Here is a 16,331-nt window from a genome sequence, read left to right as displayed (position 1 = left end):
TGACACTAATGAGTTCTTCATCAGGAGCTTTCTCATGCAGGAGAAGCAGTAAAAAGTCAGAAGCCAGAGACTCACCGAGAACAAGATGGATAGTCTGCTGATTGTCAAGGCTGTTCAAGAGAGATGTAATTGTTTTTCAAATCAAATCTGCCCGGAAAAGAGACTCAGCAAGTACTTTCCATCTGTGTGGATCATTCTATTGGCATTTCACATTACCTGTAATTGTTTTCCCCTTGTATTTTACTCCATGGTGGCTGGGGGCGGGCGTGTGTGCAAAAAATTTAGGCATGTTACTGAAAGCAAAATAAATAGGATCTTACTACCACCCACCCATGAATATGTTCAAGATGCCTTCTTAAAGGGATGGATAGTGGACTTATTAGCCAAAGTGGCAAAGAGCCTGAGATTTGTCACCACTTCAACTGGAAATGTAACTGAATAAAAAAATATGTACATAGGTGGCCTTTGTATATGTCATGTGGCAGAGTACAAAGTGTGTTGAACTAAAGAACATAAGGGTTTCCCTGAAATCTAGCAGTAGGCCAGCTAGAGAGGACCACAGTGCCATCTAAGTCACTTCATCCTAAGCCTATTAGAAAAGAGATCACTGGACAGAAGCAAGGGTATTATGTATCTCTTCTAAAAGGTAAAATCTACATTTCCTTTCTTCAGCAGATCTTTCATGAGTGGATGGAAGGAAAGAACTTTCAGTTTGATATTTCTCTCCATTCATGCAGTTCTTATTTCATACTTTTCTTTTGCAATTTTTGAAAGCTGAGTTAAGATGGCTTAAGTTTATTTTCCCCATGAAACCAGGTATAATTTTAGACTTGTGTTTGAATTTATGTTGAAGCAACTTACATATGTATACATTTCTTTACTTCAGTATAATAAGCCCAGGAATTAGGAGGAGTCAGTTGTTGAAGTTATATTGTATCTATTTCCTATCATGGCTCTCTTTACCTCCTGGTGTCAAACTATACTGTCCATATTTCTTCTAGGTTTTCACTATTGTGAGCTCTTCTACATTACTGGCCCTAAGAAATTGTAGCAAGACATGAGCAAAGTAATTTATCGCTACTATCAGCAAGCCTAGTTTGGAAAATATTCAAGGGATAGAAGTCATAGGAAAGAGCATGGAGAGTCTGGGCAAAGGGTTATAGATGTTAAGGAAATCAAATTAATATAAACAAATTTTTTTGTTCCTCATAAAAATGCCACCCAAATATACCAGGTCTGATATCTCTCTGCCTTAGGTTCCCTGGTAGAAATGGAATTGAGAGGGAATACAGGATGTCAGGGATGACCATTAAATGCCTATACTTAACCAAAGAAGATGTTCAAAGTAAGCCTGCAAGACTGGCTAGCAAACCAAAGAGTGCATTTGACAAAATGGAACACAAAAGTGTGCACATGTGCCTCTTCCTTGTTGAGAATAGTGAAATCAATGTCTTAAGTGGCCATTTTCACCATGATGTGTGTGTCAAAGGAAAGGCAGTGTCACTGCTGCCTAGTCTCCTGTGCTTGGTCACGGGATTGGTACTGTGGGGAATGCAGGTATAACCCCAAAAAAGAAATGGCAAATAATGAAGATAAAGTGAATGACAAAAATGAAAAGACAGTCAGAGAGAAGAGAAGGAGATTAAAAAGTTAACAATCAATTACACCTAAACAAAACAAAACAGAACATAAAAGGAATATTGGGTGACCCTGTGGAGTTTCATATGAAATATTCTCGTTTACACTCGCTCACTGTGTTTTGCAAGTCAATATCATTTCTAAAGGAACTGTCCAAATTATCTGGGTATTCCTTCTCCTTCATCTGGTTGGTGCGATGTGTCTGCTTCTGTTGGTAAAGGAAGCGTGTCATGATGCCTATGATGCAGAAGGTGATGAATATCACCACAGCAATGACACCTGTAGTCAGGGAAGAAAAGTAAAAAAAAGAGAAAATTATCACAGGTCATCGCTCTAGAGAGACCCTTCACATCAAGACAGGAAAACACACATAGAAAAATCTTTCTAGCAGCCCATAAAGCTCTGCTACTAAGCCTACTGCTTTCCACTACTACAAAAACTTCTTTGGGTAAGAAAGCCAGCTAAATCATGGAAGATTTTGTTGAATCACCTAAGAATCTCATGAATGTGGAACTAGAGGATCAGATGATATTATAGAAAATATCTGATTTAACAGAAGTGTCAGAATCATCTGTATTGCATATTACAATTGTACTTCCACCCTGGGAAATAGCTCACATCCCAGTATGTGCTTTCCTGATGTAAACTTGTTGGATATTATAGGTATATTTTTCTTTAAATGAAAGAATCATTGTAAACAAAATGTTTACCCATAATTTAGGAAATTCCTACAATGGTACTCTGTTTTGCTCTCCACAAGCTAACTCAAAGATGGGACTTATCTCTCTTTAAGGAATTCACCATTGACAGAGCTGGCACTAGCATGCTTCTGATAGTCCTTACATTTTCTTCCTTACTTTGAGTGGCTTTATGAATGTATTTTGCAGGTGGACCTCATTAACCCTGGAGTTTCATCCTAACCATTGCCAAGGTAGTGTTCAGAACGAAAGCCACTACCAACAAATGTGTGGTGCAGGAAACACGCAGTAGTGAGAGAATGGATCCATAGTTAAATACACAGATTTTCAGCCTCAAAACATTTGAATGTATTTTTGTTACTGAAAGATATTTTTATTCCTAATAAATTAGACACTTTGGTGTTTGTTTCTCTATGATGGATTAAAAATTATCATTTTAGAAACTTCTGGATGGATACTTGTTTTTCCATTTTGATTTACATGAGCATGAACATTGCAGAATTAAGTGTATTGATGGCACGTCATCCATTAATTATTTTTGCAGAGCTAGAACTGTAATTAAAATGGTGTGCAGTTTGCATATGCTTCTAAATCATTATGTAACATGTTTTCCAATTATGGATGAGTGGTAGTGACGCCCACCATAGACTACAGCTTGAAAACACGGACGAACCTGTCTCCCCCTTCAGTGCATAGATTAGCCAGAGGCGGAGGCTATGCAAACCTCCAGGAATTTTCCTTTGGGGAAAATTTCCTACAGAGGACTTTTCAAGTCTCAGAGAGACATGAGAGATTGCAAATGAGTGGTGAAAAGTCACAAAAGTCTTTTTCCACTTGTCAAGTGAAAAAAATTACAGGAAGAGAAGCAAGCGCAAAATCCTTTCTGACATTTCTTTTTTAACCAACTAAAATCAAGTTCAGCCTTCTTCACTGGAGCAGAAATTCAGCTAAGGTATTTTAAATGTGTCCCAGAGGAAAGGTAGTGGCACTTCTGACCTTCAATCACACCCTCGCTGTAAGGACACACCTCTGCTTCCATTTTCCTTCCCACCTTCATCCTTGGAACTGTCCTCACTGGTGTCCCATAGCTGTCCATTTACCCATCTTCTCCCTAGACAGGCTGCAAGTTCTAGAAGGGAAATGCCTATATCTTTCATGCTGTAGCTCTACACTTAGCACTACAGTCCTGACCTGTAGTTGGGTCTCATTAAATGAAAGTTAAACAAATGGATACTGTGACTTTTAGAAAGAGAACTCCATGTGGCGGATGAGTTCCTTCAGGCATTCAGAAGGCAGAGATGGGGCACGTGCAGGGTTATGGTTCTCAAGTGGAAATAAATTTCTTCCCCTTGGCATCTTCCACTATAAAAGGTTTGGGAGCCATTCTGCGTTACAAGACCCAGGTGAAGAAAATCAAGCTATTATAGGCAGCAGCTAAGCGGAGGCAGGATTAAAATGTGGTGAGGCCACCAGGCAGTGAGAAACAGAAACACAAGGGAGGGAGGCAGGAGTCGAGCTCACTGGAGAACAGACAAGATCTGCATCTGTAACCATATGGAAGCTTCTTTGGAAATTACATTCCTGTGAGCTTCACCCTGTTCATTATATCTAACTCAAATCACTCAGTAGAGAAAACCCGCCAGGACTCTAGCTTCACCCATCTGTCTGCCCCAATGTGGCTTCTTCCCCATATGTAGTTTTATTGGGCTGCTTTGTTCAAGCTATGGAAAAAGTGACAACTGGATGAGTTGAACAGGATGCAGGCTGCCTGTCTATAAGTCAATACGCCAGCTGTTGACTCAGTGTTCAGCTGCTTGATGAATGGGAAGCAGGATGAATTCACAGAACTATGGGTGCTTGAGGGAGAGGGTGCCTTTGATCATGAGGCAGGCATAATAATTCATGCAAAGGTTCACTGGCTGCCACAAAATGTGTGGTTTTGAGTACTAGATGGTCATATATAAGAAAGGTTTGGGATAATATTTTCCAAAGTAGAAGATCTTGTATATCTTTTCTGTTTTCAGCAACAAAGAAAGATTTACCTCCAATGACTGCTGAGTCACTTCGAACTGCATTGGTGAGTGGTTCCCGCTCATCTGTCTTCCCAAAGGGATCTAAAGAGAGGGAAAGACATGCAAAATCACTCTGCACACAAAACTCTGGGAGAGAGGATGTGATCTTATCAAAGATGGATAGATAAGTAGATAAACAATAGATCGATGAGAAAAGTAACAGTCTCTCCTTCAAGAAATTTTAAAAGAATTACATAAATTAATGTATGTTCTCAAAATACTGCCTGACACAATGTACATACTCAGGAGATTTTGCTTCTTACTACAATTACACTCATCATATTCTATACATATATGTGAGCACACTTAATAGGCTTACTAGGGGGACTTCCAGCTTCTAAATAAAAAGTCAATTTTTCTACTTCATATACTACAGCATTTGCTACTTGGCTCTGTAAAGACAAGCAGAAAAGATGTTTAGGAATTACTTCTTGTAGAAATGAGTGAATTAAGTGTGCAGGGTCATTCTGTATTTAGTTCTTCTTCTGAGATGTATGAAATTGGATCTGAGAACAAGTAAATTGAGAAAATAAAGAGGAAAGACAAAGATAAGTAGACAGTATATGGAAGGTAAGGAAGGCACTGGAATGAAGCAGGTGTTCTGGGTTGATGGCAGTGATGGGGTAGATTTGATTTAAAAAAAAAACAAACTTGGGCTATAGAGATTGACAATGCTGGTTATAGTCTGTATTCTTAATATTACACAAGCATGCATAGGTCAGTGCAGTTGACCAGGGGGTGATGGTGTGTATGAGAGAGTCAGAGAGAACAGGCAGTCAAAAAAAAGGTAAAAATGACAAACCATAAGAACAGAGGAGGGAGTGAGAGAGAGAGAGAAAAAAAAAGAGGCAAGAACAGAGAGGTAAAAGGCAGAAAGAGAAGGGAGGGAAAGAAAAAGGGAGGCAGAGAGGAACAAGAACTAATCCATTCAGTTATCCTTCCTACAACTGCAGTAGCTTCATGCCTTACACATCACCACACTAATCCTATTTCCTGGAAATACTGCTGCTTCCTCATCCATATTCAAATGTTAACTTCCATCAAGTTTCAGAATATGGTGTTCTTACTCCAAATTACATTTTTCCCCCTCTATTGAATTTTTGCACTACTTTTTAATATTATAAACCAATGTAGCCTTGATTTTAACCCAGATTTCTCCATATTTAGCATATTTTGATGTTGATAGATTAATACATCTTAATTCATTTTATTAATTCTAGCTCCTGGTACTTACTAAAGTTACAAATAAAATATTTCAGATCAGATAAGCTGACAGTTTTAGTAACATGATTATCAAAATTGAAAATAAAACATATACACCGGACTAATATCTATGCTTGATGAATACCTTCGATAATAAAAACCCTCAGGACAGTGATGTATTTATTTCAAGAGGATGTCTTCTCTTTCCAGTCTGCATAAATTGTCTTGCAAATTTAGAGGCTTATTTCAAGTTTTAACTCCCATCCCCCCAAAATGAACGATTTTTGCTTAATTACATAAATCCATCTCCATCCCTATCACCTGTCTATCCATCTATCTATTAGCTACATATAATTTATCATCTCCTACTATCTACATATCATTTATTACTCATCATCACCTACATATCTATTGATCATCTATCTTATTGACTAATTATCCTTTTGTTTCCTGTTTATCCACCTATATGTAATATCACATTCCATTACACATACAAACATACATATCTAATCAATTCAGATTCCACATTCCAGCCATCTTGTGTATCTCACTCCTGCCAAGCTATTATTTTACCCGCCCTGAGACAACATACAATTGAGTGTCCGACAAGAGACTCTCTCAGATTGTCAAATTATAAAGTTGCTGAAGAATCCTCTTCTATCCTTATTGATTCCTTTCATGGAACTATTGTAGGTTTCTAACCCACACACTTTGGCGTCAGTCCCTCCTGAGGAACTCCTGCGCTTCTTCATTTGACTCTCTATAGGATCTCCCCCTTTCTGAAAACTAAATAATTAAGAACCTTTCAAATAGACACAAAATTGCCTTTGTGTCTATTAACCTCATATCTTGTTAATCTATCTCCAGATAAATTTCAAGATATCCAGTAGGGTGACAACTAAAAGCAGATCTAAAAGGTACCTAGTTAAGTGGATGGTGATATGGTGTCATTTTTTCTATCTTTAATAATGTTCATTTAATTTTCTATGGATATATACACTCATAAATAGGAATAATTTTTCTTTTTTGTCAGTCATGGGGCCTGAACTCTGGGCCTGGGTGCTGTCCCTCAGCTCTTCAGCTCAAGGCTAGCACTCTACCACTTGAGCCACAGCGCCACTTCCAGCCTTTTCTGCTTATGTGGTGCTGAGGAATTGAACCTTGGGCTTCATGCATGCAAGGCAAAAACTCTACCACTGGCCACCTTCCTAGCCCCAGAAATAAAATTTTAATTTCCATATGCAATGTGCTACTACCTTGAATTCAGGGCCTCATGCTCTCCTTAGCTTTTTTACTCTAAGTTGGGGCTCTACTACTTGAGTCTGATCTCCACTTCTGGCTTTTTGTTGGATGATTGGAGAAAAGTATCTCTCTGATTTGTATACCCACACTGGGTTTAGAACTGCAATACTCTGCTCTTAGTCTCCTGAGTATCTAGAAATACAGGTGTGCTCTACAAGCTTCCAGATTTCTTATATTTATTTTGAGATTTCTCCACAATTTTCCATAAAGTCTGTCCCAATTTGCATCCTTTTCATCATCACTATTCAAAGGGTCCTTTGCTGCAAAACTTCCCTAACACTTTTTTTTTCTTTGGCTGGCTTGGGGCTTGAACTCTGGGCTCTGTCCCTGAGCTTTTGCACTCAATGCTAGTATTCTACTATTTGAACTACAGCTCCACCTGCAGTTTTATGGCAGTTAATTGCAGATAAGAGTCTCTTGGACTTCCTTTCCCTGGCTGGCTTTGAACCTACTGAGTAGCTAGGATTACAGGCATGCGCCACCAGCATCAGCTTCTAACATTTTTTAATCTCTTACCTTTTTAGTAATAGTCATCCTGTCATAAGAAATATTACTTGACAATTTATACTCATTTCTCTTATGAAGAATGATGTTGGACACTGTTTCATATCCCTGTTGGAAACATTTATGTTTTCTTTGATATACAATGACTGTTTCCACATTTTGCCAAATTTTAAGCAGGTAATATTATTTTTTGCTCTTGAGTTGATTGTTCCTTATCTATTGAATAGATCACAGAGTTTGTAAATATTCTCATTATCTCTTTTAACTACAGATACATTTTTAGTTGGGCAAGAGCCTCACTCATTTATATTTTGTTGTTGTTGTTTGAAAATTTTGGCTTTGTTTTCAAGGCCACAAAAGGGGCTTTGGCCCTCTGTTTACTTCTGGAAGGTTTAGCTCTTGTAGTAAATTTTATAGTCTCTATTTTCAAGTTAATATTATGTGGTACAAGACAAGGATTCAATTTTGTTCTTTTATTTATGAATGTCTAGTTTTCCCAACAGCATTTATTAAAGGAACTGTCCTTTTACCTATATTAATTCTTGCAATGTTTGCCAAATATTAGTTTATATATATTCATATATTAATAGACTTAATTCTGAGTTCTCTGTCCTTTGTGTTCTGCTGCATTGTACAATTTTGATAACTATCCCTAGTATGCTCATAATCATTGAAATATTATTTACATTAACCAAGACAAGAAAATAGTGTCTATTGATGGATATGTGAATAGAAAAATTGTGATTATACATATATGCATAAATATATATGTATGTGAATGTTCAGTTACATCATAGAATATCATTCAACATAAAAAATTGATTACTCAATTTGAATTATCATGGATGAAGCTAGAGGACATTATGCCACCTAGATTAACCCAAATACACAAAGAAAAAAATGCATAGTGTCACTAATATGTGGAATCTAAAATTGCAGAACTCACAAAATACAAGTATAAAGATGATTAGAACAGCCAGGTGTTCTTTTGCTCATAAGATGTAAAAACTGTGGTCATAACATAATTTAAACAATCACACAATACATATACCAAATCATCACCTTGTATAACTTGAGTTCTACCATTGGATCCATTTCAATATTTATTTATTTATTTATTTAAGGTCCAGTCATGGGGCCTGAACTCTTGGCCTGTGTGCTGTCCTTCAGCTCTTCAGCTCAAGGCTAGCACTCTACCACTTGAGCCACAGTGCCACTTCTGACTTTTTTTTTCTGCTTATGTGGTGCTGAGGAATCGAACCCAGGGCCTTCATGCATGCAAGGCAAGCTCTCTACCACTGAGTCACCTTCCCAGCCCCATTACAATATTTATTTACTTACTTATTTAGATGGTATAGCTGTTTTAACCCAAGAACTTTACCTGGCTAGCATTGCTTACTGTGCTAGAACTCCATCTCTTGAGACACATCACTAGTAGCCCTGATTTTTTTTCTCCTGATTATTTTGGAAATAGAATCTTTTGGATTTTTCTTTCAACTGGATTACTCAAACCATTATTCTCTGGCTGCATATTCCTAAGTAGGATTTAGGAAGTATGACTTCAAGGATTTCAAGTATGATCAACAGACACATCACACAATTCTTTTGTTCATCAGTAAATCTGGAAATTCTTGTTAATTTTAAATAATATAAATAGTAATAATAGTTCAGACCACAGTTTCCTGCCTCCTTTATCCCTCAATACTTTATTTGCACACAATCTGCTTAAGCAACAGTGACTATATACAAACATGCATAAGCATACTATGTATATGTATATAATTTTCAATAGATGTAACTATTAGGCATTCAGATCTAATTGGTCATCACTTGAAAATTAAGATTTCAGTAAACATACAAGAATTACCCCCAGAATAGCCAATCATAAGTTGTAACCTCCATGTAATCATGTCAGGCAAGAAACTGAACAATGATAAGCCAACCCTTTAATGTGAAAGGTTCTTATGGTCGATACTAGAAGTAGTGCCAGTGAGGAAAGATCTATTGGGAAGTATCTGGGAGGTACCTGAGGAGGAGTGCACAGTGGTCACTGCGTTCACATCTGAGTCCACCATGGCACCACAGCTGGATTCTGTCAAGGTCCCCTGCACAGTCACGGGTGCTATGGTGGTATGCCGCAGGGCTGCCTTTAATGGTGCTATGTGATTGTATTGAACTGAAGAAAGGCATCCAACAAAACCCAGGGTATTCGCTTTAGCAATTTCAGAATCCAGTCCAACATTCTCTGCAATATAAAAACAACCAGTAGTTTTTCTTTCCCCCCACGCAGAAATGCTATAAATTCTCTTTGAGAATAGTGTAAAGTAACAGAAATTGCCTTGTTATTCTTAAAATAAGGAAAAGTCTCCTTATATAATATGCCTCAATTCCTATCTCATCTTCACCATTACAACACGCATCACTGTACCAACCATATTTCATAGGAAACTGCTAGAAGCATCTCTCCTTTGAAATAAAAATGTTTCAGACTTTGAAGTTTTCATTCATGTGCTTTATGAACTGTATAAAGGACAATAAATATGTTTCATAGTCGAGTTAACTGATAGAATTTGTCTCACCATCCTTTTGAAAAGTGGAGGCAGGTGACTTGATTAATTCCACAGGGCTCATTAAAACTTCTCAATCAAAATGTAGCAAGACAAGCTGGGTGCTGGTGGCTCATGCCTATAATCCTAGCTACTCAGGAGGCTGAGATCTGAGGTTTGCAGTTCAAAGCCAGCCCAGGCAGGAAAAGCCATGACACAGTTAACTCTAATAAACTACTCAGAAAAAGGTAGAAGTGGCACTGGTGGCTCAAGTGGTAGAGCAAGAAGAGGCTCAGGGACAATGTCCAGTCCCTGAGTTCAAGCCCCAGCATTAGAAAAAAAAAAGTAGCAACACAACATGATTAGAGGTAGGTAACAGGATCTGAAACACTGGTTTTCCCAGGGAAACCACTGTACTGCTTTATTTATTTATTCACTTATTTATTTATTTATTTATTTTAATACAGTTTTATTGTAAAAACACTGTACAGAGGGGTTACAGTTATATGAGCAAGGTAACGAGTACATTTCCTATCAAGCATTGTTGCCTCCTTCTTTCTTTTTCTCCTATCATCCCTTCCCTCCCTCCCACTTCCACAGCTACACTCCCCTCCTCCCACCCTTGCCTAACTTGTAAAGTTCCTTTTTTCAACATAGTGTCTTGTACATCTCATTGTTACAATGGGTCAACCTGTATCTCTATTTAAGCATTTTGTTTTTTACCTGCCCCTCCCCAAATTAGAGAAGTGTATATGCAAGATGCAGGGCACCGACATCAAATACAGTGAAAACAGGGGGAATGTACAAAGAAACAAAAATATCACATGGTACATTATAAATACGTTAGAAACAATAGCAAGAAAGAAAAAATAAAACACTTGTGTCCCCATCGTGGGGTTCATTTTGCTAAAATCATCTTATCTGTTCAGATAAGAACTTTTCTGCTTGTCCCAGACATATACTAGTTACTGCAAATAAGGGAAACCATGGCACCTATGTTTCTTTGGGCCTGGCTTACTTCACTTATTATAATTTTTCCAAGCCTTTCCATTTCCTAACAAATGGGGCAATGTCATTCTTTCTGATGGAGGCATAGAATTCCATTGTGTATATATACCACATTTTCATCTACTGAGGAGCATCTGGATTGGTTCCATATGGTAAATAAGGCTGCAATAAACTTAGTTGTGCTGGTAGCATTAATATGGACTTGTTTGTGATCATTTGGGTAAATGCCCAAAAGTCGGATTATGTGGAATCTTTTGAGGAACCTCCATACTGCTTTCCAAAGTGGTTGAATAAGTTTACACTCCAAGCAACAATGCAGTAAGGTTCCCTTCTGTCCACATCCCCTCCAGCATCTGTTCTTATTAGAGTTCTTGATTATAGCTATTGTAATTGAGGTGAGGTGGAATCTCAATGTTGTTTTGATTTGCATTTCTTTTATAGCTAGAGTGGTTGAGCATTTCTTCATGTGTCTATTGGCCATCCTTATTTCCTCTTCAGAGAAGTTTCTCTTTAAGTCTTTAGCCCATTTATTTATTGGGCAGTTGTTTCTTTGATGATTTGTTGTTTGGAGATTTCAGAATAGTACTGGAGGAATATCAATACCAAATTTCAAATTCTACTACAAAGCCATAGTAAGTAGTTGTGGAAGTGGGAGGGAAGGGATGGAAGGTGAAAAACAAAGGAGGAGGCAACAATGCTTGAAAAGAAATGTACTCATTACCTTGCTCATGTAACTGTAACCCCTCTGTACAGTATTTTCACAATAAAAAACTTATTTACAAAGACCATACTAATTATAACAGCTTGGTACTGGCACAAGATAGACCTGAGGACCAATGCAGAATTTAAAACTCAGAAATAAACCAACCTAATATTCAATAAAGGAGCTTAAAAATAGAATGGAAGAAAGACAGCCTCTTCAGTAAATGGTGCTAGAAAGATTGGTTAATCACCTGTAGAAAACTAGAGCTAGTTCCTTATATATCACCCTGCACCAGAATCAACTCCAAATGGATCAAAATACCTCAGGGTCAAAACAGACACCCCGAAAACATTACAGGAAGGAATAGGAGAAAGTCTAGGGCTCCTTGGCACAGGCCAAAATTTTCTTAATAGATACCCAGAAACACGACAAATCAAACAAAGTTTGGACAAATGGGATTGCATGAAGCTGCAGAGCTTCTGCATGGCAAAAGATATAGCTAGCAAGATCAATAGAAAGCCCACAGATTGGGAGAAGATCTTCACTAGCCATACAATAGATAAGGGTCTCATATCTAAAATACACTTGTATTGCTTTAAAATAGTAGTGTAGACTGGCCAAATCAAACATTTTAATCTGTTTATTTCTGTCCATGGTCCTGATTGGAAAGAATGAAATTTAAGTAATGTGGCATTCAAATTCCCAGAGTAATTCTAAGTCTTTTTTTTTTGTCAGTTGTGGGGACTTTGGGCCTGGGTGCTGTCCCTCAGCTCTTCAGCTCAAGGCTAGCACCCTACTACTTGAGCCACAGCAGGGCCACTTCCAGCTTTTGTCTGCTTATATGATGTTGTGGCATCAAGCCCAGGGTCTCCTGCATGTGAGGCAAGCACTCTACCACTGAGCCAACTTCCCAGCCCCCAATTCTGAGTCTTTTGAAAAAATAAAGCGGCAACCACTTGAGATTCACAACAAGATTAAATGTCTCATTTTCTATGAGATTGTGGTAATATTCCTCACTAGCCAACTTCTTTCTCTTAAAAAGGGTCATCTGAACAAATAACTTTGATGAAAATATATAAAACTGCAATGAATAAGAAACCATTTTCCCTTATGTTGTAATACTTTGTAACATAACTAGATGTTATAAATGATTATTTTATATTACGATTATCTTTTTATTTTCTGGAAGAGGAGCAGGGACTTTTCTATCTACCATCACACATTATAATTTTATTTGATTCACAAATGGTAAAAGAGCTCCATCACTGATCTCTAAGCATAGTTTGTGTTTTCAGCATTACAAAAAAGATATTAGAATGTGGTAAAATATGAGAAACTAGTAACACTCGATATTGATTGTTCTAAATTTTGTCTTCATCTTATCCTTCCCCTTTGAAACCCATGAATAATAAATTTCCACAGCTTATCTTTTTATCTTTGTGTAAGAGGACAGTAATTGTGTATATTTTATTTACATGGCCACTGTAATAAATAAGCACAAATTTAACATATTAAACATCGTAAAACACAGATTTATAGGTTGACCACAGGGGCTCATGTTTGCAACCCCAGCCACTGAGGTGGCAGAAATTGGAAGAATCTTTGATTGAGGCTAGCCTGGGCAAAGGATTACTTCTAGGAATGGAAACATGGCAACATTGTGAACTATTACACTGTCTATCACTCTGTGCTTAAGATGGTTTCAGAGATTAGCTCTTCATGCCTGAGAAATCTCCCAGGTGATAATAAAAATGTAGTGGAAATGAGCCTAATATGAAAAAGAACATTTGTGGTGGAGGAAATTGTCAACTTTTAAATAGTCAAATAGATGTCCTATATCATGATACACATTTTTTACTCAGGAATGGCTCACATGTGCTTATGGTGATTCTGAACTTGTCATGAACATTGCTTCCCATGTTATAATCTGCACATTTTTATGCAGCAGTGTTCTAGGTTGTTGGGTGCCAGTGGCTCAAATCTCTAATCCTTAATACTTGAGAAGCCAAGATCCAGAAGATCTTGATTGGAACCCAGACCAGGCAGAAAAGTCAGTGAGACTCCCAAAAATTTAAAATAAAACAAAACAGCAAAACCAAAACAGAGATGGAGTTATGGTCCCACTGGCAGAGGGCCAAGTGACATCTTGAGACCCAATACCAATGCCACACACACACACACACACACACGCACACACACACACACACACACACACACACACACACACACACCACTGTTTTCAAAATCAAAAAGCAGGAGACTGCAAGATTCTGTTATCAAAACAAAACATGGCTCTAATCCAGAATACACTTTAGCCACAGATTAGTTGTTTAAAAAGGAAAGAATTAGGGATCATGAGTGTTCAGAAGCATAGAAGCACTGGGAGACAAGAGAAGGGCACTTTAAACTGGCACAAAGGATTTCAAAAGCAATTAAAAGTGGCATGCCACTGCAGCTATGCTACAAGGGCTCAATCAGAAGTACTGGATCTGGTTCCCAGAGTTCCCTGGCTCTCACACTGGTACTCAGGGCTTTGAAGGACATCATTACAGTGACTGTGGTGAAAAGAAGCTCTGTATAGAGAACAGGCATGTAGATAAATTGGGCAAAAGGCCAGAAAGTGATATTCTCTCTGTAAAGGAAGAAATGTGCTGAATAAAATCTCTTTCTAGAGAAGTATGACCATTTAAGATGTATAATAAGAATTGGGAACTTGAAACATTTCTAGAAAGGAATTGAAGGTGATCAGGATCTCTGACATAAAAAAGTACTTCCAGTAGGAGAACTCTGAATGTATTAGTCTTATATAAATTAAAAGAAAAAAAATAAGAAGATGATTACCAATAAGCTCTTATAAAAGCATAAACTAATATGGGGTGGTGAACAATTACTTGCTAAAAATAATTAGAAAGCTGTAAAAATAATAAGATTTATCACTCATTGAGTAGCTAGTACACCAGTCTATAATACTTGATTTTAAATTATTCTTTCTATCCTTCTCAAAAAAATTCCCAGGTCTTTCTGATTTTACTACAAAATTTACAGATGAAGCAGCAGAGAAAGTAAAAGATATACTGGAGATTAGTTGACAAAGTGAAGGATTAAATCTATTTTTACAACTTTAAATGATATTTTCCTTATCTAAGAATGCTGCCTCTCAAAAAGTTCAGAAAAAATCTTCAATGTACAGTGAAATAATTTGACATGAATTATATAAAGGAAATAGATTGCAAAGACTTAAGAAAATGTAAGTTATTTTTGGTTGAATGTCTCACAGAATTCATTGAACTCTGAATTATATTAAAGACATAATGTATTTCCCAATCCATTTAATTCATTTTTATGTTATAATTGCATTAGATTCCTAAGGAGGTAGGCAGTGGACATATTTTATGTGCTGAAATAGAGCATGAATCTCAGAGACAAAGTTAACAGTAAATGTGACTTCTTAGAAGTGTACAAAAAGAGAATACAAATCTCTTGTTGAGGTAAAAAATATCTCTAGCTGACTTTTACTGATATTTTCTGCTAAAATTTCTTCCCAAAGTCTATCCAGACACAGAGAGCTTTAAGATTTCTCCTCATCATAAACTTTGAAAACTTAAAGGCATCTTAACCACAAAGAAAAGAAGAAAAAGCTAAAATGCTTCTAAATATTTTGCTTGAAATACACTTAGTATACTTAGCATGCTTTAAATACTATCATGAAACATTTTTTCTGACTCTCCTCATAATCTGTGTGTGTGTGTGTGTGTGTGTGTGTGTGTGTCTGTGTGTGTGTTTGTGTGTGTGTGAAAATGTGTGCGTCTGGGACTTGAACTCAAGGCCTGAATGCTGTCCCTGAGCTATTTATTTATTTATTTATTTATTTTGATTAAGGCTAATGCTCTAGTACTAGAGCCACAGTTTCACTTCTGGCTTTTGTTTTGGTAGTTAATTGGAAATAAGAGTCTCATGGACTTCATTATATAGACTGGCTTATAGCCACAATCCTCATCTCTCAGCTTCCTGAGTAGCTAGCATTCATTACAAGGGTGAGCCTGCAGCATTGATGTAGGAGCTACATGCAATACTGAGAAGGTAAAGGTAGGCAATTAAGCAGACTGGAGTTTAGGAATCATAATATTGAATTTACCATTTTTGCCTCCCCATGTTGTTTTCCCATGTTTATACTCTTTTCTTTCTTGTGCATGTACTGGAGCTTGAATTCAAAAACATTGTGCTCTCTCTTAGCTTTTTCTACTATTTGGGCCACAGTGTCACTTCCAGCTTTTTGCTTGTTACTTATAAAAGTCTTTCAAATTTGTCCAAGTTATCTTAGAAGATCCTCAGATCTTAGCCTTCTGATTTGCTAAGATTACAGGTGTAAACCACTGGCATCTAGCTTGCCTTCCCCTTTCTGAGATTTGTTTGTACCATCTTTAAAACAGTAATAATCAAAATAGGGATACAGGTGGACCCATTGCAACAATGAGATGTACAAGTCGTTATGTCTAAAATGAACTTTACAACTTTGCTGCGGGGTGGGGGGGGGCGGGGAGGATGGGAAGGGCGGGGGAGGGGAAACAAAGGAGGAGGCTGGAAACAAAGGAGGAGACTACAATGCTTGATAAGAAATGTACTCATTATCTTGTCCATGTAATTGTAACCCCTCTGT

General features: G+C 37.3%; 1 protein-coding gene across 2 annotated transcripts in view; it reads right to left on the bottom strand.

Annotated features, from left to right (window-relative positions):
- Positions 1-1,720: 1,720 nt before the first annotated feature.
- Positions 1,721-16,331, bottom strand: part of Cntnap5 (contactin associated protein-like 5) — a 921,488-nt gene continuing 906,877 nt past the window's right edge. For both annotated transcript variants that reach the window (XM_013020681.1, XM_013020682.1), the window contains exons 22-24: positions 9,444-9,662; positions 4,379-4,450; positions 1,721-1,917 (exon numbers count right to left, since the gene is read on the bottom strand). In XM_013020681.1, the coding sequence (XP_012876135.1) occupies positions 1,721-1,917; positions 4,379-4,450; positions 9,444-9,662 (488 nt within the window). The remainder of the gene's footprint in view (positions 1,918-4,378; positions 4,451-9,443; positions 9,663-16,331) is intronic.

The sequence above is a fragment of the Dipodomys ordii genome, unplaced genomic scaffold (genome assembly GCF_000151885.1).
Source record: "Dipodomys ordii isolate 6190 unplaced genomic scaffold, Dord_2.0 Scaffold52, whole genome shotgun sequence".
NCBI lineage: Eukaryota > Metazoa > Chordata > Mammalia > Rodentia > Heteromyidae > Dipodomys > Dipodomys ordii.
This window is presented reverse-complemented; position numbering and strand designations above follow the sequence as displayed.